Raw genomic sequence first — 23,793 nt, forward strand, 5'->3', positions numbered from 1 at the left:
TTTGATGATCACGTCATGTAGAAAGTGATAAAGTTGATGTATGATGAGAGCGATGCAATGCGCAATTTGATGAATCACATTGACTGATAGGAGAAAAATTCGGGGAAAGTAATATTGTCGAAATGATGGAAGAATCTCTAGAAATAGAATTGAACAACGAGTTCCGATTAATAGTTTCCCTGTTGGAATTTACACAGCTATAGCATTTGCCTTGAATATACTATGCTTTTAACTACTTGGACAACGATGGATTGCCTATGTTACATTCTTTTATACTTATTTAAGAAAAAACTTGGCCGAACTAACATTTCAATTTATCCTTGTGTTGCTTCATTATTACGTTATTATATTCATTAGTCATTTCTTTGAAAATTATATCTATACGTGCCTTTAATGTATTCAATTAGTTAGCAATACTATTTTATACTCCATCGAATAGTAAGACACACCTTGATGATCACTTTGGTATATAAATAGACAAATCTTTCAAAAGCTTCGAAAATTTTATAGTCTTCTGACTGCATTACTGTATATCAAGGATATTTCTGTAGGTACTTACGAGATGGAGTATGCTCATCACAGAATTTATCCACAGAAATTTACAACATTTTTATTATTTCAGTTAAGGAGTAATTTTAACTAAAGTTAAATAGTTGTTATTCTATTACTGTCCTTATAAAAACTACTCTACTCCGTTGAGTCGAGATAAAAAGAAATCTCTCTCTCTATCTAGAATATACTCAAGTATCGAAAATGGCGATAGCTGCAGTATTTTATCTACCGTCAAGAATAGGATAAAAGAATTGGTACGATCAATGCCAATTTCTATTGCTCATATTATAATATCTATAAATGATTAATTAATCTTTAATGATATACTATGTTTAATGTACTAATGAAAAAAGGTTAATTATCTTGTCTATTAGGATGTCAGTATTAAGTTTTAGTAAATCAGAAGGACAATATTAGCGATATTTGTTATGGTATTAAAGGCTATTGAATATTCGATTGAGGCTTAAAATAATGTTTAGTATGGATCAAATTGAGTAGGGAATGACTACAAGTTGATTCACAAGAAATTGATAGTGAAAGGATAGAAAGATATTAGAGATGGACATTGATTTTTTCTATTGTTTACAAAACCTATTCGAGATCTGTAGATCTGGTAGCAACAGATGAAAAGTAATGGAATTTTCAAAATGAAGTGTTAAAGGACTCAACGTACGCGCATGCAGTACTGTATATCAAGAAAAGCTTTTTGTAGAACAAGTAAAAGTTACTGTTAAATATAGAAACATTACTGGCAAAGTCTATGGCTACAAGTTAATTAGCAGCGGTTACTAGTTAAACTGTCATAGATAGTTATATATATTGAGTGAGAAATTGGTGAGAAATTACATTGAAGAACAGTCTACAGAGGTCACTAGTCATTAAGATGGGAACAAAGTATTTATTTTTGACAGCATCGATACAATTATAAAGGTTTGATTTGCACTTAATCTTGTTTATTGACTGTTATATATGTTAGTAGGATATTCCCTTGAATAACAGTGCATGTAGAATGTGGTATATCAAAATAGTGGGAGAAATTTTGGCTTGAAGGGTAAAATTATAATCGTTCAAGTCAAAATATGTTTCGTTGCATGTACATACAGAAAGAGAGCGGTAGCTAATTGTGGACAGTCTAATATGAATGATTCATTGATAGAATGTGCCATTGAAAGCGGGGATTCCGTAGACTACGGTAGTAGGGTACTGCATGTCGAGATAGACGTAGGAATAAAGTGGATATTTTGGCTGTAAGGATAAAATTATAGAGTTCAGGTTTGACCATGGTTAGCTATCATGTAATAGAGTGAAAACTGTAGGTAGTTTTCGTCATCTATAGACGACGTATTGACGGGACAGTATATTGGGATAGGAATATGTGGCTATTGAGGTTGTAAAGGTAAAATTGTAACCGTTCAAGTTATACAATATCATAGTGTCATAATTGATCGTTATTTATAGGAGAGGAAATTTCATTCCATTTGCTTTCATGTACACTAAACAGTCTACATGGCATGGATTGAATAAACTGCTTATCATGAATCAGTGAAGACAGTATGGTTAGCAATTGCAGCGAATTAAACATGAAGGTGATATGTTTAAAGCGCGAATACTACCGTCTATCGATCGATTCACTTTGTTCCTTTTGATCTACTCTAAAATATTAGCGAGAAAAAGAGAAAATAGGCGTAATCTTGTCAAGGTTTGATTCAATGGAGAAAAAAATTACAAAGGTAAAGAAGGAGTGTAGCGAACCATTTGTAGTTATACATAGTGGAATATTTCCATTTTGGTTGCCTTCTACTATCTACGTGTAGAGTCAACAAATAGTTTGCTTGTATTGTATGTCCATATCAGTGTTGAAGATGGCAACATCAGTGAAATTTATGATTATTTTATGATCAGTAATGGGGTGAAATTTTCTGTAATAATCAAGTCAAATGGGATAGTGTTTGTGCTTTGATGGTAACTGATTGAGTTTGCTGACGGGCAATCGATGCCACGACGATACAATTTCGCGCAACCTCCATATCCAATGAATCGTAGGTCTAGTATTTTTTTTTTGTCACGTTGAATAATTGAGTTCAAGGTCCGTTAAGTAAATTAATTCTTGGTAGTTGATATCATTTTCTGCACTCTCGGTGTCCACTACATGGTGTACCTGTATTTTACGGTAAGCAATAGGGCTGAGTCGATTTCTACTGGATAATTTACATAAGATATCGAAGGGCATTTGAAATCCTTGAACAAGTTTATGAATAACGGTTTAAACATGAAAACTACATGATTGGGGCATTGCATACAGAATCAGGAGAGTACCCTGTTGGCGACATTTCATGCACTATTTTTACCTTGTTGTCTTTGCCGGTGATATTGCATTTACCCGGTTGGCCATGCAATAATACACCGATCAAAGCGATTTTCTTCCCTTGCAACGATCGATGAATTTTATCGCGTAACATTTGTAACGTGGATTCTTCATATTGATATTGGACAACAATCACTTGCGATTTGACAGCAGCAATCAAGACCGCAGGAGAGGGAATTTTCGATGAGATAATTAATAAATTCTTCAAGTCGGATTGAACTATTCGTGATTTCTTAACAGTAGCGGTAGCCATGATGTCGACAACAAGTTTCTATCCGACAGTTTTGCAATAGTCTAAAATCAGGATAGTTAGTCTAAATGGCTTGGACGAGTATCAGTTATCTTGTTGTACTATGATATGGAATGATGTTGTTATTGCTGCTATTCTTTTACATTTTACTTGATGCAAGATGAAAGGGTTGGTCAACTACGTCACTCTCTATCTGTTCCTAATAGACATATCGCCTGATTGAGTCATTGTATTATGGTTTAAAAAGAAGAAGCATTTCAATGGGGTTTAAGAATAGCCGAGAAGAATGCTTCTCCTCTTGTCTTATTTGTGTTGGCTTTTCAGGGTGTTTATGACGCAGGCTCTACATCCTCCGGTAGTGGATAGTTCAGGGTAGTTTGCTGTTATTGTGTACAGAGTGTTTTCCTACTTAATATCTACCTAGTGTACTCCATCCATACTCTTTTTATGATGGCTAGCATTGATTGAAGGTTTTTAATCCGCCTGCTGTAAGCATCCAATGATTTGCAGTAGTTTAGCGTGTACGGTATATTGTACTGTGCACTACATTATTGTAGATCTCTTACACACTGTGCTACCAGCAGTCAAGTCATTTCAGGCCCCCAAAAGAAAGAAATGATCATCAACTAGTCAGTGCAATCTTGCAAAAGAACTTCCATTGAAATTATTTATGATTTAGCTTCATGAACTTGAATAATGTCGTCCAAAAAGTTGAGCTGTAGTGAAAAGCTCCAAGTAGTGCTTCTATAGTACAGTCTACAGTCTACCGTATTGGAGACTACAATACACTGTACACTTACTGTACTGTACTGTACGCGTGCTCAGTCGTCGACAGTAGAATCCATACTACGACCAAAAGCCAAATCCGATTCACATGACCAACTGTGTACTGTACTAGATCGATACTGTAATTATTAGTGTAATAAGAGGGATTTGTAAGGAGCGATTAATAGAGTAATGCCATCTCCATTGACAGACAGAAAGTTCGAAATCTCTTGCTCTAACTTTCTGATCACCATTGCATTGATTAAAAATGTAATTGAAACGATCGGTTTGGGCGATTTACTGCGATTGGGATTTCGTCGTGTAAGTGAAAATGAATTTGAAATTTTTCCTACTGATATCGGATGACATGATAAATGAATTATATTGTACTGTACTTGTCCAAGGTGAAGACTGCCTTGGCTAGCAGATTTCGACGTGAATTACTGATCAACATCGGCATTCATTTTGTGAATATTTCCTTTATCTGTTATATATAGGTCCTCTATCAGGTTTTATGCTTAGTGATGGTAGTATCGACAGCATTAATGATCTGGAAATCCTTGATTGTCGCAACGTGCACTGAAAGCCCAATTGTCGTCGTTTTGAGGTAATCCCTAGTGGTACGCGTATCCATAGTATCAAATCGTGACAATCGAGACACCATTTACAAGACATTTCTGCCCTTATTAGTCAAGATTTTCTTTTTGACTCCTTTCTAAACGTATATTTTGGAATAATGGACTAGTTGTTACAAGCGGCCATAGGAAAATAATCAGACTCTACTCCGCTGGATAATACTGATCAGTTCTATACAATAACTGTTAGCAATTTGGACTGGATACAATGTGCGTCATTTTCATAGAATTGCTATGGATACTGTGCATCGATCTCAAAGTAATAAGAGTGGCACTTTTTAAATGCTATGCTATGCACATATTTATACACGTGCAAGGACATACGTTAATGATATATTACTGATATTAGTGATAGTGAAATCCGTACAAATGACTATCCTGCAAGCAATTCACTATCTGCAATTTTAGTATGCATGCACGCCATAGAATGGAGCAAAGTAGAACGAATTATCAAATAATTCGTGGAAAATAATGAAAGGCGATTATTGTGGAATGATTGTACAGTCGTACACAGTACGTCAACATAGCCAAGTTCTACACTAATTCACGCCCTTACTGTCTACCGAATTCATCAAGTATGCTTCGCAACATTAAAATACAAGTCATTTCTACATAAAACAAGTTCTTGAGGTGATAATACTATATATCTGTGCAAAGTTTACTGTATTTTCTGTATAAATAGACGCATATTCTCTGATTGTACACCATGTAACCCTTTACTGTTACTTTCAAGCTAATTCATTTCAGCTAGTACTAGTAGTTTGAATGACACTGGATATAAAAAATGATTTCGAAAATTTCCAAGTCCAAATATTGAATCAATTGTTCAGAGAGTGTCTAATCTACTAGCCTTATTACTATATTGATAAATACAAAATTTTCTTTCAATGTAGTGGTGCGATGGAACCTTCATTTAATCGTGGTGATCTATTAATGCTCAATAATTACCAAAGTGAGCCAATCCGTGTTGGTGAAATTGTGGTATTCAAGATTAGAGGTAGAGAAATACCGATTATTCATCGTGTACTGAGAATCCACGAAGAGTAAGTTCTACACAATTCTCTTCTTACCATTTACGCTTATACATCTATGGCTGCAATTCGAGTGTATTCATATAAAGTATAGCACAACACTTTATACAACTATTGATGAATTTCAACTTCTAAGGATTCATACTTAAATCTTTAATCCTAATTTGCATTGTACGGGTATAACGATGTACAATCATATCTTTTTTATGTATTATTTCAGTATTTCAATCACTTGCGTGCATTTGATAATTATATATGTATATATATATATGTAATTATTTGAATTATAACTTATATTGATGTAATGGATTAATTGAAATTTTCAGCAAAAATGGAACTGTGAAATTCTTAACCAAAGGCGATAATAATATAGTTGACGACCGTGGTTTATATGCTGATGGACAATTTTGGTTAGAAAAGAAGGACGTCATTGGTCGCGCTAAGGGGTAGTTAATTAATTATAATCAATAATTGTTATTCAATCTCTCTGAAATTGACACAGCTCGTATTAAGACCATAACCTGTTATGTTTAAATTCAATACTGTCAGTTTAAAGTACACCACTTATAACTGTATTGAAATTGGTATCTAACGGGCGAAACACTATAAAATGAAAGGTTATATTAACAATCATTTTATTGTCCTATAAAACTTCAAACTTAATGAGACTAAAAACCAAACGTATTCTTCGAACTTATATTTCTGAAATCTGATACCTTACTTAATGTACTCGTTTACTGCAACGGCATCATAGATGGACTATATATGTATTAAAGACGAAAGAGAGAAAGCTTCATCATTTCTACTCATGACCTTTCTGATTCTTGTTTTTCCTGTAAATAATCTTACCGTTACGATAATGCAGATGATGTTATTCCGCTCGTACATTATATATTAGGCAAAAAGTATTACTATGCTGCCGGTTTATGCTATAATTGTTAATATAATTTTTGCAGGTTACGCTTACATGATCGAAATATACGTATAGACTCTACAACGACTCCATTTTGATATCTGCAAACAATTTACATTATACCATTTTGGAATGATAAATTCCTATTTACTATTATTTACACGATAAATTGGCTCTTAGTTTTACACGCAGAATAGTTAGCTTTTAAATTGACCTTCATGAGATGATGACAGCTTACTATTATAACGTACTCGGAATGATCTTATATCTTAGGAATGCTATTAATTCGGTACACACATGCTGTATGAACAATTTATTAGATGCAGAGAATACGATTTTTGCGGTCAATTGCCTTCAGTTGATAGCGTTTTAACCTATTGATCACACGTTAAATCTTTTAATTTACCAGGTTCGTTCCATATGTTGGCATGGTGACTATAGCGATGAACGACTATCCCAAACTGAAGGTGAGTAGTGAAGGTTTTAGATTAGTGATGATTCTGAATTAATTCATTACTATTACCATAACATTGTAAAGCTAAACCATGTTTTGTCTTTTTTATTTCTAGTATTTGATGTTAGCATTATTAGGATTTTTCGTGTTGGAGAATAGAGAAAATTAATTCTAATTATTATTCAATTTATCGAACATATCTTGCATATATACATGTATTTAACCGTTTACTTAAGCAACTGATAAAGTACCATCTTGACGGCGTTATCGAAAAATAGCAATAAAAATTGTATTTGCTTCTGATGACGAAACTACTTTATTCAGTTTTTCATATGTTGGCCAAATTCTGAGCTAGAATAAAGCCGAACCCTTTTATTAAATGTAATTTTTATGCCTTGTAAATGCGTTCAACTATTGTAGTTTTGATTCCGTTAAACACGAATATATATCATTATTCGAAATTGAAACTTCTCACTTGTTACTCTGATCAATTGAATTAACAGAATAGCGGATCGTAGTTTACTGTTAGTAGGTTTACCGGTTTAAGGTTAATTGCATGAGACATTAATCAGAATCAAGGACTGAAACATTTCACTTAAATTTGTAATTTCCTTCAATATCTGTTGCAATTTTAGTTGAATGTAATTTGTCGTTGTTATTAGTACTAGAGTGGCCATCATCTTCTACGGTAACTAATTGATTCTTGAGATTATGCTGTTGGCTTTCTTTTAGTGGTTGAGTTACGTTACATCATGTTACAGTACTGTATACTGCATAGTATGTACAATGTGATCTGTTTCTTTGATATGTTTGAATAGTCAAAACTACGTATACAGTAAGTAAAACGTTCCAAGAATATCACTGGTTATGGACCTTCCTATCCTGCATTAAAACCATGCATTTATGAACAGTTTTGTCCCAATTGAAGCAAGAGTTGTAATACCGAATGTGCGAATGTACAGTATGGGATCCAGAATAGGATCGCGTCGTTCTGTAGCATACTGTACTGTATAGTATAGTCTTATTATTTACGATGGCACCCCTTCGTTAATAAATCAAAGTTGTATTCCGTTGAAATTTCTGTAATATATTTATATATATACCCGTAAAAGCATATCTCCACAGATAACTACATCTAGAATTTATCTACTTTGGGCCTGATTTAACCCACACAATTCTATCTTTTCAGGGTGCCATGGAAATTAATCAGACATGTACTTTACAGTGTACAGTATATTGTTCCAATAAAAACTCCTTCCTTATTACAGTATCCTGTATTGTACGGTACAGTACTGTACTGTACAGTATTTGACCACGATTTTACCCGTACAGTACACTGCGCCGCGAATAGTACGGTAATAAATAAATAAATAAATAAATCATCATCATCATCATAATAATAATATTACTAAATAATAATAATAATAAATTCATACGAGCAGGGTACAGTACGTAGCATGCAAGAGAATGTAGTATAGTACGATACTGTACTATCGAGACGTATAGTACACGGAAGACAAGGTCGCGTCATTTTTAATTAATTAATCTATTTTTTAATAACAAATCAAAGTGAGCTGCACGTGTGCTTCTCCTGGAGACTTGTATAGCTTGGCAGTAAACAGAAAAGCTTGCATCGCACATCATGGCAACTATAACGGTGGCTAAAGTCGGTAGTAAAAGAAAGGCAGCGAGTTCTGGTGGTAGCAAAACCCTCAAAAATTCGCTAGGTAAAGTAGGATTAGAAAGGCAAGAGATAAGGGAGTCCGTAATGCTGTTGAATTTGACTCGGTAGCAGCAGTGTCCTATTAATTAACAAAGTCATCAGTAGTCTTGGACTCAAGTCCGTCGCTTTTTCATGCTGCTCCTTGATATGTGCTAGCAATGAAGAGCATTATTATGTTTATTGGGAAGCGGCCGGCTAGTATAGGTATCATGATATTGGATCTGTCGTAAATGGTTGCTACTATATGTATGAGCAAGGTAGACTAGGATAGATGCAAGTTAATTTCCCAGGCCTCATCTATTGCAATGTTGTCTTTATTTGACCTGCAGTCAATATTGCACCAGTGGGCATACGTAATATAAGCAAGCTAGGCTAGGATAGTGCAAGGTAATTTCCCAGTCCTCATCCATTGCATAGTGTCATTATTTGACCTACAGTATAGTACGAAAATACTTGCTACTGTACAGTACTTACGAGTATAAGCAAGCTAGGCTAGTACCAAAATAATTCATATTCTACCTACGAGGGCAAAGGCGCAACTGAATTTTGCAGACCTCATCCGTTGCAAATGATTGGACCTGTAGTAAATAGCTGATACTGGTACAGTGCACAGTATGTTCGAGTATGAGCAAAGTAGGCTAGGATGGATGGAATTGAATTTCGCAAGCCTTATCTATTGCAAAGTGTCATTATTCAACAACGTAGTAACTAGTCATACTCTACGAGCGAGCTAGGCTAAAATGGATACAATTGAATTTCGCAAGCCTTATCTATTGCAAAGTGTCATTATTCAACAACGTAGTAACTAGTCATACTCTACGAGCGAGCTAGGCTAAAATGGATACAATTGAATTTCGCAAGCCTTATCTATTGCAAAGTGTCATTATTCAACAACGTAGTAACTAATCATACTCTACGAGCGATCTAGGCTAAAATGGATACAATTGAATTTCGCAAGCTTTATCTATTGCAAAGTGTCATTATTCAACCTGCAGTAACTAGTCATACTCTACGAGCGAGCTAGGCTAGAATGGATGCAATTGAATTTCGCAAGCCTTATTATCTATTGCAAAGTGTCATTACTCAACCTGTAGTAACTAGTCATACTCTACGAGCGAGCTAGGCTAGAATGGATGCAATTGAATTTCACAAGCCTCATCCATTGCAAAGTGACATTTTTTAAGCTCGAGTTAATAGTTGATACTATACGTACGAATGAATGAGCATTGAGTAAGCTAGGCTAGGATGGATGCAATTGAATTTCACAGGCCTCATCCATTGCAGGCAGTGATCGAATAGTGATATCGTAGCTGTACATTAGTCTTGTGCAAGCAGACCTCATCATTGCAAACAATGACTGACCTAATAGCTGTTCATGAGTCGATAAGCATGCAAACTTTATCTATTGCATGCAGTAATCTTATGCGAAACGTGTAATAACTGTGAATTAATTATTAGTCTTATATGCTTAAAAAATTAGCCTCATCCATTATATATCATTACCAACAGCGACGTGATGAACGTGCATAGGTCATGTGCATTGCATATCGTCATCATCATCGCTATGGTATATCATGCACGTTAAACATACAGTACAGTATTAGCTGAACATAATTAGACTTATTTTGATGATAACTTTAATTTCTTGCAAAAATACTGTATTGTGGTCACTGTGGACCTGACTGCTCAGATATCCTAAATGGTCGTTGCAACTAAAGTTATGTTATTGCTTGTTAAGTACTAAGTTTTAATGACAGTAGCATAAAGTGCCTACAAAAGTACTCATATCGCTAGTTTTAAGCTATTGATTTTGCTGCGATGCGGCTCTGCACTTCAGTATCTTTGCTATCATAGGGTACACTGACTGCAGTAATAGCTTATTTTATCATATTGGATTGCATTCTAATTTGACCCATCTACAAAAATATTCAACAGGTAAAAAATCAAGCGTAACGGCTAACAAGAATAGTCATATCGTAAGTATTCTAATCGGCCTTGTAACATTTGTTAACATGATTCATGTTGATGATTCACTTACCTGCTACTGATAAAACTGAAAGAGTCTTTGAGTCAGTGAAACTGTTCTCACAACTTGCAATAAATACAAAAGTGTTGACAATAGAATGCATTAAATTATATTTACTCTGTCATGCAAACATAGCAAGCAGAATCAGAGTAACTCATACAGTCGATAATATACAGTAATTAATTTACGCAGCAATCAGGTAGTCGATAACGCAGGTATACCGTTATTTGTACTCTTCATTTGCAAATATGGTATTTCATTTAATCGGAAAACTTTATATATTTTATATAGTTAATTGGAAGTCTAATTTAATGAGATTAAACTGTCTACAAAAACTGATCGTAAAATAAATGAATAATTTTTACTTGATACAGTAGGTAATTGCTAAACTGTTTACAACGTGCCTTCATCACGTTGATTGTATAAAATCAACTAAGTAAGAGCAATCGCAGTAATGAATTATCGTAATTTTGGATTCTAGATACAATAGGGGTGTATGAAATTTTATAGTGTATATCGAACTTAGATTCAAATTTATTCGCTTAGATAAGGATATATTTATACTAGTATTAACAGTTAATGAACGAGACTTATAGTCAGCGTCATGCACGTACAGTATTAGTATTATACGCCTATATCGTATATAAATTGTAGCCTGCGAAACTTATTAGGTTAGATGGCTTCTAGGCCTAATACTTTTTCGATTACCACATTTACATTAAATAAATTAATTTAATTACTGTATGATCTATAGTGTCGATGATAATAAATTTTCCTTACTATTCAAGAAACAGATTACGCTGTTATTCTCTTTGATATAGACGCGATGGCTCTTGAAATCTGAACCTGATAGTAGATTTGAAAATGGAGTTGATATGAAGGTTAATTACAAATTATATTATTTATATACGTTTAAAATTTCACTCTTGATGTTTAAAGAATCAGTACTGGAGATTGAAAATTCTTGAAATTTGTGAACCTCTATCTAACCCATTTTGTGTCCTTTTAAAGTTTGAGTAGACTTTATAGTAGCCCATCCAATCCGTTAATTTACTTTCCAAAGTCATACTTGACTTCAAAATATCCTACACTAATTCCATTTGCAAAGTATTCTTACAGCTGTAACTAATTTTATTATACGTGTACCACAGTTTAGTTTCGATGATTTAAAAAGTTCGCCTGATCAAATAACGCAATGGGATGGTGTGCGAAATTTTCAGGTACTGTAATTAGAATAATATAAACATCTTTCAGATTGAATAATTCTGCAGTATTTCCCTAACTTTGATGTGTAATCATTTTTAATGATTACTAAGTTCATTTTTACGTGACTTAGGCGCGTAATTTAATGAGGGATTGTATGAAAGTAGGTCACTTGGGCTTCTTTTATCATAGTAATTGCAAGAATCCTGGAATTGCTGGAATAGTCAAGGTAAGGTAGCATACGTGTAGAAAATCAATGTTTTTTCTGCATTAAGTACAGTAGATATTGCGATGTAGTAATTTGTTAAAGAAGTCAATTTGGTTAGCAGTACGTCTACTAATGCTATTAGTTAATTACTGTCGAAATGCAAACGTCAGTGCACTATAGTTCATGTTCATGAGATTGATTAACTAAGAAGATAGTGAATAAAAATTTCAGAAATCAAATTCGTTGTTAGGCACAGGCTATTTTGCATACTGAACTGCTAAACTCAGTTTATCTTACAGGACATTTTGTTTCTATGATAGGTCGTTAAGGAGAGTTACGTTGACCCAACACAGTTTAATCGAGAAGATCCACACTTTGATTCGTATGTATCTTCTTTCTGAATTTGCTTACTATTACCAATACAATTATTGATTCTGATTCTAATTCTCAATCGATTTGTATTACATTTAAACTATTAGAACAAGTCTACGGAAAAGTCCAAAATGGTTCATGGTGGGTTATCATTTGACACTATGTGATTAGCTATTATACTAGCGCTGAAACGATAGTATCTACCAGCATTATTTTAACATGCAATGTTATATGCATAATTGACTATTCTAGGTAGATGTGAAGTATGTTCGAGACCTTAAGCGATTTATTTCTCTATCTGAGTTAAAATCTTACCATGAGGTATATTGTACTGATATTGGGTACTTTGGGTACTTCAAAAGGCTTTGTGTATAGATTTTAAGATTATTAAACTGCTTTGATTGAAGTACTGAAATATTTATCATTTTCTTTTGCGTATCAATAGAAACACAAGACTAATGATGGCCCGTTAAAAAATATGAGGTTATTTACAAATAGGCGATTATCTGTACAGCCTGTTACTGACGGTAGGTACAGCTAACACCGGTCAACCTGTTTACTGTAATCAATATTATATTTAGTGTAACTTATTATAATTATTTGCACTGTAGAGGAATACGAATTTATTTTAAGCATTGAGGACCAAGAACCAAAGAAGAAATAAACGCCATTTCTGAATTAACTCGATAAAATTCTTAGTATTCTAATGCCATGTACAATTATTGCATATAGTCTATGGTTATGGCTAAATCACCGAAATTCTCATAAGAATGAGATTACAGCATATATAGCATCGTAACTATACAGGAATAGTAGTAAAGGCGTTGCAAAATTTCGCTACTGTATTACATTACGGGTTTTCAGTAATTAGAGGCACTCTATACTTATCTTTGTGATACTCGTTTAGTCGTTTAAGTCAAATACACTATTACTATACATTGATACACTTAAATTAATAACTTTGTACAATACCGTTCCTTTCAAATTATTAAGCACCTACTAAATGATATCGATCGATCATTGCTAAAATATTTAATTTCAATATTATCACCTTTGATCGCAGATAAACTTACGTTACTTCCAATAATAATGTAGTAGATGATCAATTTTATTCGATTGTTACTATATTTCGCCTTAAATCGTTAATGCACAATTACAAACTAGATTAAGAAATGTCAATTATCTGTTTTCGTTCTATTTGATTTATAGATAAGAACGGTGAAATAAATTTACCAGACAATGAATAATGCCTTAATGGATTTATTGTATTTATTATTTTAAGTCCTTTCCTTATTATAGATGGAATATAGACAGCGATAGTTAAATTTACCTTAGATTCCTAGTCACGAAAATAGAAGTAGCCGTATTATATTTAAAACGTTTATATATAATACAGAAAATTTTAGTTCAGTTCAAATTTTCGGTATGTGGGTATTTATTGGAATGTACCTACTATCCATTATGTATGTACACAATACACTTATACATTAAGATTTAATTAATTCTCGTATCGACGGTAGTACTGGGGAGTAGTATCTGGTGATTTTACAATTTATCCGAAAAATTACTGTCAAATTGGATGCTAACAACAGACAAAATTACTAGATACAAAGCACGAATTGTACGTATGTTATCCGCAATCTGAGCATAGAAATCGGTAGAAATGGAACTGTTATATACTGAACCAATCATTGTAAATACAGTCACCTATTACTTAAATTGATTTTGCAATTTATAAACGATTGCTACATACTGTATGTATCATATTAAAAGACTTTTTTAAATTTAGCATGTTAACAGCATACAAACTCTCCTCATCATGCAAAATATAGCATTCTATATTGATTAGCGACAAATTAACTAAGCAAGCGATATTAACAAGACCATAGCTGCTCGCTTAGCAATCGATAACGCCCCTAGTTCTGCCATATTTTATTAAATTGGTGTTAAATTTCGATAAGAGAGCATAGCAAACGAACACAAACGATCCAACTAGATCGCCATGTTTTATCAAGTAATTGTGTATAAATTTGAAATTTACTTTTAATTAATTTAACTGTATGCACATGACATACGCGTAACCGAACTATAACGATTATACGGCAAATTGCACAAAACTATCGGCACATTAGCATACCCAACATGGAATTGTTGACTCAACAATTGTTCGACTAATTCTCGCATCTAAGCCTGATATTGATGGCGACAAGATTACAATGAACGGTGAATTCAAGTCGATTCTTGAGCCGAAGTGTTACTACTCAGACGTTTATATTGGAAACCTCGGGTACCATCAGGTCCTTTCGGTTGCCTTATTATACTAACATTATTTCTAGAAAGATTAAATAACTTCGTTACTACTATGCAGTTATCAACGGTTACGCTACTATAGTACGTCACTAACCTTTCATTACTTATCAGCGAGCCGGAAAAAGTATTGCCCTTATATTCTCCTTTCGAACTAGGACAGATTCAATGTAATTAGATCAACGTGTCTTATTAATAGGAGAGTTTACTATGTCAAAATACCTAATAGTCCGAATCTGTATCGCGTGGGTCTTTCCGTTGCGTTGTTGTTGTATAACGAATTGAACAGTATCACCAACCTAATTTCCAGATTACGATTATTATTATTAAATATGTTTTGTTCATAAAGAAAAAAATAGAAGCGAAATCACCTTGAATGTAGCATCAGCTCGAGAGACGTCATTCATATGGAAGAAAAAGTTCTTAAATTCACCTTCGTGATATTCGATGAATCCGTACTACAGCAACAATTAAGAGCAATAGATCAATCTGTGTACGTCTACTTTATTCACTACAACTATAACGAACATAATCAAAGTTTTGTACTTACGTCCCCTTTCATGGATTCAATTCTACCAACCATAACTTGCCTTACAGGCTCTACATTTACTGCCCTGACTTTTCCAGTCTGGGGATTCGTAGCTAATTGAAATTTAACCTAAGAAGATATACCAACAATTTATGCATGAAGTTTCACTTATCAATGATCCTATAATATCTAATTTAAGAATTAAAATACCTTTTCGTTATCTTGAAGAACAACTTTCGATGTGATCATGCTGGACGATAGAAAGGAATAGTTGTTTGTTGTTGTCTGACCGGAATCAACACTTTTCTCCGATTGGTCTCCAAGCTTAATAATTCCTTCAAATACGATACCCTTAAAAATTTGAAAAAAATGCCTTTACTATATACTATTAATCTTAGAGTATATTTCGTAATGCAATAACAACAGCCAGACCTGCTTTTCAGGTACCAATAATGCCCTTTCAACCGTTCCGTTTAAAACTTCGGGCGAAATAACCTAAGCAATTTTATGTAATTGTATTAATTATACAATCAAATTGGCTACATTTTACATTTTTACACATACCTCTTTCGCTAAAGTTCCAGTAGGCAATTGTATAACATTTTCGGCGCATACTTTATCATTTCTGACTTCCAAGCTAAATTCAACTTCTGTGCCTATATTTAAGTACTGCAGAGGTGTCTTAACAGAGCTACATGTATAATATAAAATGTAAATAAAGCCTTAAGTATACTTGACACAAACAATCAGTAGCATCACTTTTAGTAAATGTCTATCCTTTGAATCGACATAATAATAACGTTGTATTAAATATTAACCTGTAATGGAAGTAGATTTCACGGCAATGGTTATAGTCTTCCAAGAAACCGTAGTTATCCTTAAGAGTTGCAACAAAACCCTGAAAATAGAAATTTTTTATTATATCGCTAAAATTAATAGAGAAATTTCCGAAATTATTATCGAAACAGACTACCACATTTCTAATTATCCGTAGACACATTATTATATACCCGAAGAGTTTTCTTGGATTCTGTGCTAGAAACCACTATATTAGTTGCAAAGATTTTCTTTAGTTTTTTCGTCGTAAGTATATTAAACCTTACCTAGAATATACGTATATAAAAGTGACACAAAGACGAATTGGTACTAGCTTTAAAGGCAATTAAAACTATGATAATACTAACTATATATATATATCAGTTGTTACCTTATCTCCAAATTCAGGGACGGATTTACTTAAGTAGATATCTTTAGGGAAATATCGTAAAATTTGTATAATGCCTTGTTTATCATAATAAGAAAGAAGACCAACATCCGTATCCTTCCTATTTTATCACATACCACATGGCAACGAACAACAATATAAAAAGCCATGCATAAATATCTAATACCCATTTTGTGCTGTATTTTATAAATTATTTTTATCAATTTACCCGTTCCTAAAGGTTAAAGCTGATAAGCAGCTTTTTTCAATCAAGCCATCATGTATTATTGTATCGATATCCTAAAGTTAATGGACATAGCCACATAAAGCAATTAACTCTAACCATAATTGAAAACGATAGTTATAGTGTAATCTTTATAATTTACCGCATATTCGAAGGTATTGTGCGGTAATATTCTGACTTCCATAGCATTACTTTTATTAGTATTGGGATCCTTAAACATAAAGATTGAATAACTTTTAATATTGTTATTAATCTAACATTCAAATCTATCAGTAGTAATTCTTACAGTCATCATAGTAAATTCGACTTGATTAAGCACAGATAATTGCATATCCTATAAATAAAAATTTTAATTTAATATGGCTTCATACCGATGTAAAATAGCAAATAATTCAATATCTTTTACGAACTGGATTTATAATCTCTTTTATGGGAAAATGAACCAATGAATCACAGCATATAGAATCAATCAGACCAGATCTCTCTCCATAAGTTAAAATTACCCCCTAAAATTATTTCGCGGCGGAATTATTTATTAATATCTTATACGTACATACGTGAAAAACTGACTATCAATTACGTAATTATAGTTGAGCATTTGATAGCATATTATACTGTAAGTCATGAAATTTTTAATAACCTACCTTATTGTTACTTTCATTAGATGATAGATTATTTGCATTACATATCAAAAGATTTATAGGATGTTTCTGACCATTTTTCTTGTCTATAAGTGATTGTAATTATTACATACAGGATTCGGGGTCTTGAATTACGCGCACAATTTGTAGCCGTTTTATATATATATATATACTTATCCGAAGCTATTGCTAATTAGAAAGTGCCTTACCAGTAGCAATATCAAATTGCACTTTGTCGCCAATACGGAGACTTTGTCTAGTTTCAGTGTTTAATTCAAGAGTAATTGTATTTTCTTGCCTAATGCAATAAATAGGTGCGATAGCGGTTTTCTAATTAGATCTGACTGTAATACTTGTAAATATGTAGTTATATTAGCATCAATTTAAAACTATTAATTTACCCATTATTGTCAATATATTTTATAGCAAAAGCAGAATTCTCCAAGTCGGTAGCCTAAAAGTCGTACACGATATCAATATTTCAAAAATTCGAGGGAATACGATGCAAACGGTAGAATGTAGCATCAATTCCGTTATAAAGATATTAACCTGATCGGTAAGCTTCTCTGATGTTGCTATTATTGAACCATCTAATGGCTTTTCATTAATAATAGTCTAGATGTAGAATTTGATAAATCGAATTAATCTTTCATCAATCAAAGTATTGTAGGAGATATACATTACGGTATACTTGAGACAGATTCAAGAGGTTTAGGAAATCTTGTAATGTACGAACCTCGTAATCAGATGAATCATTTACATTAGCAAGTTCATCCGTCCGATCACCATTCTGCTTAGGAGAATGAAAACATAAAATCAGTCAGCACAAATGGAAGTATTAACGCTATTGCGAGGCTTCAATATCGTAATAATGGATACAACCATCCAAGGAACTACTAAATTACTTTGAAATTACTATTTGCTATAGTTAAAGCGATTTATTTTTATTGACCTGTTCCATCATTTTTGGAAGCAATTGAATGTTGTAAGCAATACGACAATTAGAGATACCATAAGGGCGATCGCTTTCATACTTGATGTCAAAACTCACTTTATCTAATAGATATTCAAAGTTTCATACGTCATATAAACTGTTCTAAATATTTTATGACAGATTATGATAATTAAGTTATCAATACTATGGCTATGAAATGAGCATCCCAACATCGATAGTTCTAAAACTATATGCGTACATTATCTTACGGTTAAGTGTGTTACGCAAACACCATTATCTGTGTAAGTATAATGATTTAGTAAATCCTATAGCTGGTTCTTTACCTCCAACTTGAACCTTATTGATATTGCCATTATATTGATCATATGGGAAAAATAAGAGTTCTCCATGTACAGCTGAGATATATCCATACATATGCTGGTATATTTAAAATTGAAGTATATTAGCCGACGATATCGTCAAATTTTACAACTGAACTTTACACCTGAACGGCTACTTTACGGTACGTCTCATCTAGACTAATACGATACTATCCAAGAAATAAATCTTTCCTTACCGTCATAGTAACAATCTTGCCGTTGGAATGGCTAACCATAGTCGAGAGACACATTAGTAAAGTACATAGTGGTCGTTATCTTGCGTAGTTATTTCAGTATTTAATGTACCAATACTGATCATAAATGACGCTTCATAAAGTAATTTAAGTTTATCACGGGGCATTCAACATTACCTTAACTTAGACATGAACATTTTCATATCTGTAGTTGGATTGGGTGCGCTGTTGGCTTGTTTATTGGCATTGCTATTGTCATTGTAACTTATGTATCCAAGAATATAATAGACAATATTAATATTTACGTGTATTAAGATCATTTAAATAATAAACTTTCACTCCGATCATAAATTACAAATGTATTAGAGAAGTTTCACTAGGTCGTATGCATTAGGCTAGGTAAAGAAAATAAATTTATGAGATACTGCACTCTACAGCAGTAACATATTAATAACATACATTCATATCTGTATGAACTTATGGTATTCATTACTGCCAATATTCGTGTTCTCATATAGTATAGGTACAATAGTATCGTTGCTTGCTGTAAACTGGTAATGTAGCCAAAATCAATTTTACCGATCGCACACATAAAAACTACTGTAGCAATGTGTATAATCATCCGTTAACGGCTTTTCCATCTTTTAATTATATTATTTTTCCCCATAATTGCAGTAGGTATTTTATAACTGTCAGTATCATTTAAAGATTAGTGATTGTCAAATAGACATGAATTAATTACCTGTTAACGTATCCATTAGCTGCATTGCGTGGTGGATAACCACGATTACGAGGTTTATCATTACTATAGTAGTTTCGACCTCTTCCGGTATTGTTGTTAAATTCACGTTGGTTCCTATAAACAGGTCCTCTACTTTTATTACGACCGTCGTATCTTCTGTCGGGGTAATTCTACATCCATGAATTGAGATAATCAGTTATTAAAATTATATCGCTATTTGCAAAGCTTAGACCAACCATTGATAAACAGTTTAACGAAGCTGAGTTGGATATATTATACATGCTATGTAGATATACCGTCGGACAAAGTGAACTTTTCAATTTAACTTGAAAATGAAATGAACATGGTTACCATTTATGTAATTACTTTATTTATGAGTAAGACGGTAATGGTTGTAAATTATAAATACAATACTCACCCTTTGTATAAGTACCTGAAACCATTTAACATAATTCTGAACAATAAGTTAGCAGAAGCTATTCGGTTTCAACTACTAGTTATTAATTTATTGCCCAAAGATATGGTCAAGGACATTTTTAATGTGCTGGTCAAATTACGACAGGTATACTCGTATACATCTTTAATCGTGCACTACAATGGATAACACGCATTAGGATTGATCAGTTTATAATGGTTTTTGAGTCATTTTTAGAGGTTATCGATTTTGTTGGTTAGAAATTATCCCAGATCCGATTATACTATGGTAAAACCATTCTTGTTATACCGATGCAAGGACCCTCTTTGAATAATTTATTAATCTTAATACATTACATGCCATTGAATGGAATAAATATGTATTGGATTGAAGAGGGAGAAAATCTCCATGATTACCGTAATCATCTGGTAGATAAAATGGATTAGCCTGTTTACTAGAGTGGAATTATTGATAGCAACAAAGCCAAGGGCGAATACTGTGCATTATATTTTCGTCTATACCGTCTAGCACGCATTGATAGATGCCATATACTGGTAGCGAATTTTAAAGTGGCCATGATGCGTGTTGGAATACTTTAACTAACATCTAGAAATAACCAGCTATCCCGAGTATTCAGCTACATATAGTAAGGTTAATCTTATTGGATCCTATTTACTCTTAAGCATAAATATTACTCTATTTCATTTCAAATCATTGCAGGTCCATGAACTATTTATTACAGGGATCATGTCCAATAGACGGACCCAACGAATTTTATATTATCCGTCTGATATTGGACTTGATCCCCATGGCAGTTTAAGTGCAACTATGAATTCTTCTCTTTTATCTGTGGCATCTAGCTAGCTTCTTGCAATATCTTGTCGTATTCAGAATTGGAGACAATTGACTATCCGATTTTACTGTAGAGCTTGATATCGATACCGTCTATCATAATCATATTATCTGATGTTAAGTAGAGTTGTAGTCATACTTTCTCTGTAGTATGTCGAGATCGATTTGTAAATAATTAATTGATTTCTTATCTGATTGCTGTCCATGGTGTGTGGAATGAACGGTCGACAAAAAACGACAATTGCAGACTGTCCGTGTAGTAGGCTAGGGAACTATTGCAAGCCTTTGCATTCATGTTGACAAATCTAGCGTCAACTTGACAGCCTGATCCTGGTAGTAAAGTAGTCAATTGTGGCGTTGACATTGGTCAAGTGTGAGGGATAGAAAAAGTGAAAAAAGCTCATGCGATCAGACTGACGAAAGTGATGGCTTAAGTTAAGGTGAAAGTGCTATCATACAGTAGAGCACAGTCAAGTGGTCTGTGTAGTCTGTATTAGCGGGAGGGGGACTGTATTTATTTCATGCAGTCTAACAGACTTGATATTTGATTCTGCAATTACTCTATCACTACTCAAGCACTAGAAGAAGCCAAGTCAACCAGGCATTTTATATCACTATCCGATAAAAGTGGATTTATTGGTCATAAAAGAGTATGCAATTTTTTGGGGGTACTTTTTGAATACACCAACAAATGATATTGTCGTTCCACTATCGCAGTTGGTCTTGATTGATGAAAAGTTGGACTTTTCATCAACAACTGTAGATGATGGCACGATAACGGCTGTATCTTGTGCACAATCCTGTGTCAACTTTAGCGCAAGAATACAAGGCATTCCTTGTAAAGATAGAAAGTGTGATAACGCTATTACAAAGTTCAAGACAACCTTACCATATCCCTTAATGGTGTCAAAATGATCGATTATATGATTGTGTAATGGCTACAGTATGGACCAAACGGTGGACTCTATTCAATGGTTAAACGTCAACGCTTGCTCTAGATCGCAAGTTAAAAAAGAAGAAACGATTCAAACTTCATTGGTGGTATAGCATGATTGCCAAATACACTTACAATTCAATTTTAATGTCTATCTATCTCTCTATTCTAAATAGAGAAAGTTTAGAAGATTTCAAGATAGTTTAACAAGCTAAAAAGCAACTTATCAACGCCATCAAGTCAACCACAATACGATTTACTCGCGCCTTTCAACACGTTGATCGCTGCTAACTTGGTCTTCTAGCAGCACGTATTTTCTATGGTATTGCCACAACTTGGCTTGATTGATATTACCATTGGTACTTACGATTAGGCTTGGATGCAGTCAGAATAAGAGAAAAGGACATAATGGGATGATGAACTTGGACGATATCATTTGCAGTACGGTCCGGTATGGTATGGTACCGTACTGGTCTTCTTAGTGGTACTGTCCTTCAGCTCCATCCTCAAGTTACTGTACAGTCCATTGTCAATCTGGACTGTAGAGTTTGTACTGTACTGTACACCCTTTTTTTTACAAACCCAATTGTCACCCCTGAAAGTATGTACTGTAGCGAGTTTGGTTTGTACTGTACTGTACTGTACTGTACAGTATTGTACTGAAAGTACAGTACGGTACTCTACAGTACTCTACCGTACTGTACTGTACTGTAGCGAGTTTGGTTTGTACTCTACTCTACTCTACTCTACTCTACTCAGGGGGTGACAATTGGGTTTGTAAAGTCCGGCATCTTGTAATTCTATTTTACTACCTATTGCTGAAACTGCTCTCCGCGTTGCACTTTCAGCAATACAGTAGGTAGTAAAATAGAATTACAAGATGCCGGACTCTAGTGTACTGTACTGTACATACTGTATACTGAGTCTACAGTGTACAGTACGTTGATGGCAGGCGATAACACACTGGCTCTGCACTGTAGCACTGTACTGTACTGGAAGTTGATGTCAAAGGAATGCAATAGTGTGCAAGGTTAAAGCAGACAGTAGATCAAAGGTCAATTTATGGGAAACCTTACGCCATTTATTACTTGCTATTGAATATTACGGTACTCTGCCATTCGCTCTTGTACATTTGATGCCAAAGGTTCATTGTTGCTTTAGGCAAATACAATGCCACACTGCAGTACTGTACAGTATTGTACAATCACCAACTTCGACACAATATTCTGACTCAGTCTGCAATTCTCTCAGAAGGTTTTGCAGTCGTCAACAATACCATCGAGCTGTACAGTGTACAGTGTACAAAAGTATTGTCGACGCGGAGACTGTACAGTACAGCTGTACACTGTACAGTACTATGACTAGACACGAGTGACGGGACCGACACTCAATACCCTAGTATGAAGCCTTTGTCCACCTCATCTCTGCCTGAGAGTCACTTGGGTGGTTATCAACCCTTTCGTTTCATGCTTATGATTGAGCATTAGCAGCCATTACAAAAATCACAATTCAACATGTCGATGTCAATGTCATGTCGAAAAACTTCCATTACTCAGCCCATATACTGTACAGTACTGTAGATCGCTAGCTGTGGCCCTGGCCAATTAATCATGGACCAGACAGCGGACTTGCAAAAAAGCAAATGCCTGCCATTGCCCATTTCCATGGTCAATAAGTCATTGCAAGGCATTGCAGCCGACGCTATCCACACCATTCCCAACTGCAAACATAGCAAAGTTGCATCTTTTTTCAACCCTAGGCAATTACTTTATCATTAGACAAGTATTTCAGTGATGAACAAGTACCTTGAATTGAGCATGACAAAACTTCAATCTATTGTTGATTTCCACGTTATTGCATGAATTATGCAAGTTTTACGCTAGATATAAGGGACGACTGTCTGTGTCTTTCTCATATATA

At 34.0% G+C, this 23,793-nt stretch overlaps 4 protein-coding genes across 4 annotated transcripts; 2 read left to right on the forward strand and 2 right to left on the reverse strand.

The window, feature by feature from the left end:
* Window positions 1-2,480: 2,480 nt before the first annotated feature.
* On the reverse strand, window positions 2,481-3,170 carry TRIADDRAFT_52265 (uncharacterized protein; the record flags this gene model as incomplete). The annotated part of the gene is made up of 2 exons (XM_002108817.1): window positions 2,481-2,597; window positions 2,901-3,170. The coding sequence occupies 2 exons, from the start codon at window positions 3,168-3,170 to the stop codon at window positions 2,481-2,483; spliced, it is 387 nt and encodes a 128-aa protein (XP_002108853.1).
* A 954-nt stretch (window positions 3,171-4,124) lies between these two features.
* Window positions 4,125-7,214, forward strand: TRIADDRAFT_63529 (uncharacterized protein; the record flags this gene model as incomplete). The annotated part of the gene is made up of 6 exons (XM_002108082.1): window positions 4,125-4,253; window positions 4,430-4,539; window positions 5,461-5,610; window positions 5,925-6,044; window positions 6,921-6,978; window positions 7,081-7,214. 6 exons carry the CDS (start codon window positions 4,125-4,127, stop codon window positions 7,132-7,134), a joined length of 621 nt encoding a protein of 206 aa, XP_002108118.1. The 3' UTR covers window positions 7,135-7,214.
* A 1,393-nt stretch (window positions 7,215-8,607) lies between these two features.
* TRIADDRAFT_52267 (uncharacterized protein) lies at window positions 8,608-13,161 on the forward strand (the record flags this gene model as incomplete). The annotated part of the gene is made up of 8 exons (XM_002108083.1): window positions 8,608-8,692; window positions 10,624-10,664; window positions 11,536-11,595; window positions 11,866-11,934; window positions 12,051-12,146; window positions 12,750-12,818; window positions 12,943-13,024; window positions 13,109-13,161. The coding sequence occupies 8 exons, from the start codon at window positions 8,608-8,610 to the stop codon at window positions 13,159-13,161; spliced, it is 555 nt and encodes a 184-aa protein (XP_002108119.1).
* Window positions 13,162-14,726: 1,565 nt separating this feature from the next.
* TRIADDRAFT_52268 (uncharacterized protein) lies at window positions 14,727-20,664 on the reverse strand (the record flags this gene model as incomplete). Its single annotated transcript, XM_002108818.1, has 25 exons — window positions 14,727-14,829; window positions 14,902-14,958; window positions 15,027-15,103; window positions 15,176-15,262; window positions 15,355-15,462; window positions 15,544-15,684; window positions 15,766-15,828; window positions 15,898-16,024; window positions 16,152-16,231; window positions 16,541-16,658; window positions 16,767-16,837; window positions 16,924-16,992; window positions 17,068-17,115; window positions 17,426-17,508; window positions 17,632-17,720; window positions 17,824-17,876; window positions 17,972-18,037; window positions 18,159-18,212; window positions 18,375-18,478; window positions 18,701-18,794; window positions 18,934-18,964; window positions 19,108-19,194; window positions 19,673-19,842; window positions 19,909-19,954; window positions 20,609-20,664. The coding sequence occupies 25 exons, from the start codon at window positions 20,662-20,664 to the stop codon at window positions 14,727-14,729; spliced, it is 2,082 nt and encodes a 693-aa protein (XP_002108854.1).
* Window positions 20,665-23,793: the final 3,129 nt, after the last annotated feature.

This window comes from Trichoplax adhaerens, genomic scaffold (assembly GCF_000150275.1).
Source record: "Trichoplax adhaerens TRIADscaffold_1 genomic scaffold, whole genome shotgun sequence".
Classification (NCBI taxonomy): Eukaryota; Metazoa; Placozoa; class Uniplacotomia; order Trichoplacea; family Trichoplacidae; genus Trichoplax; species Trichoplax adhaerens.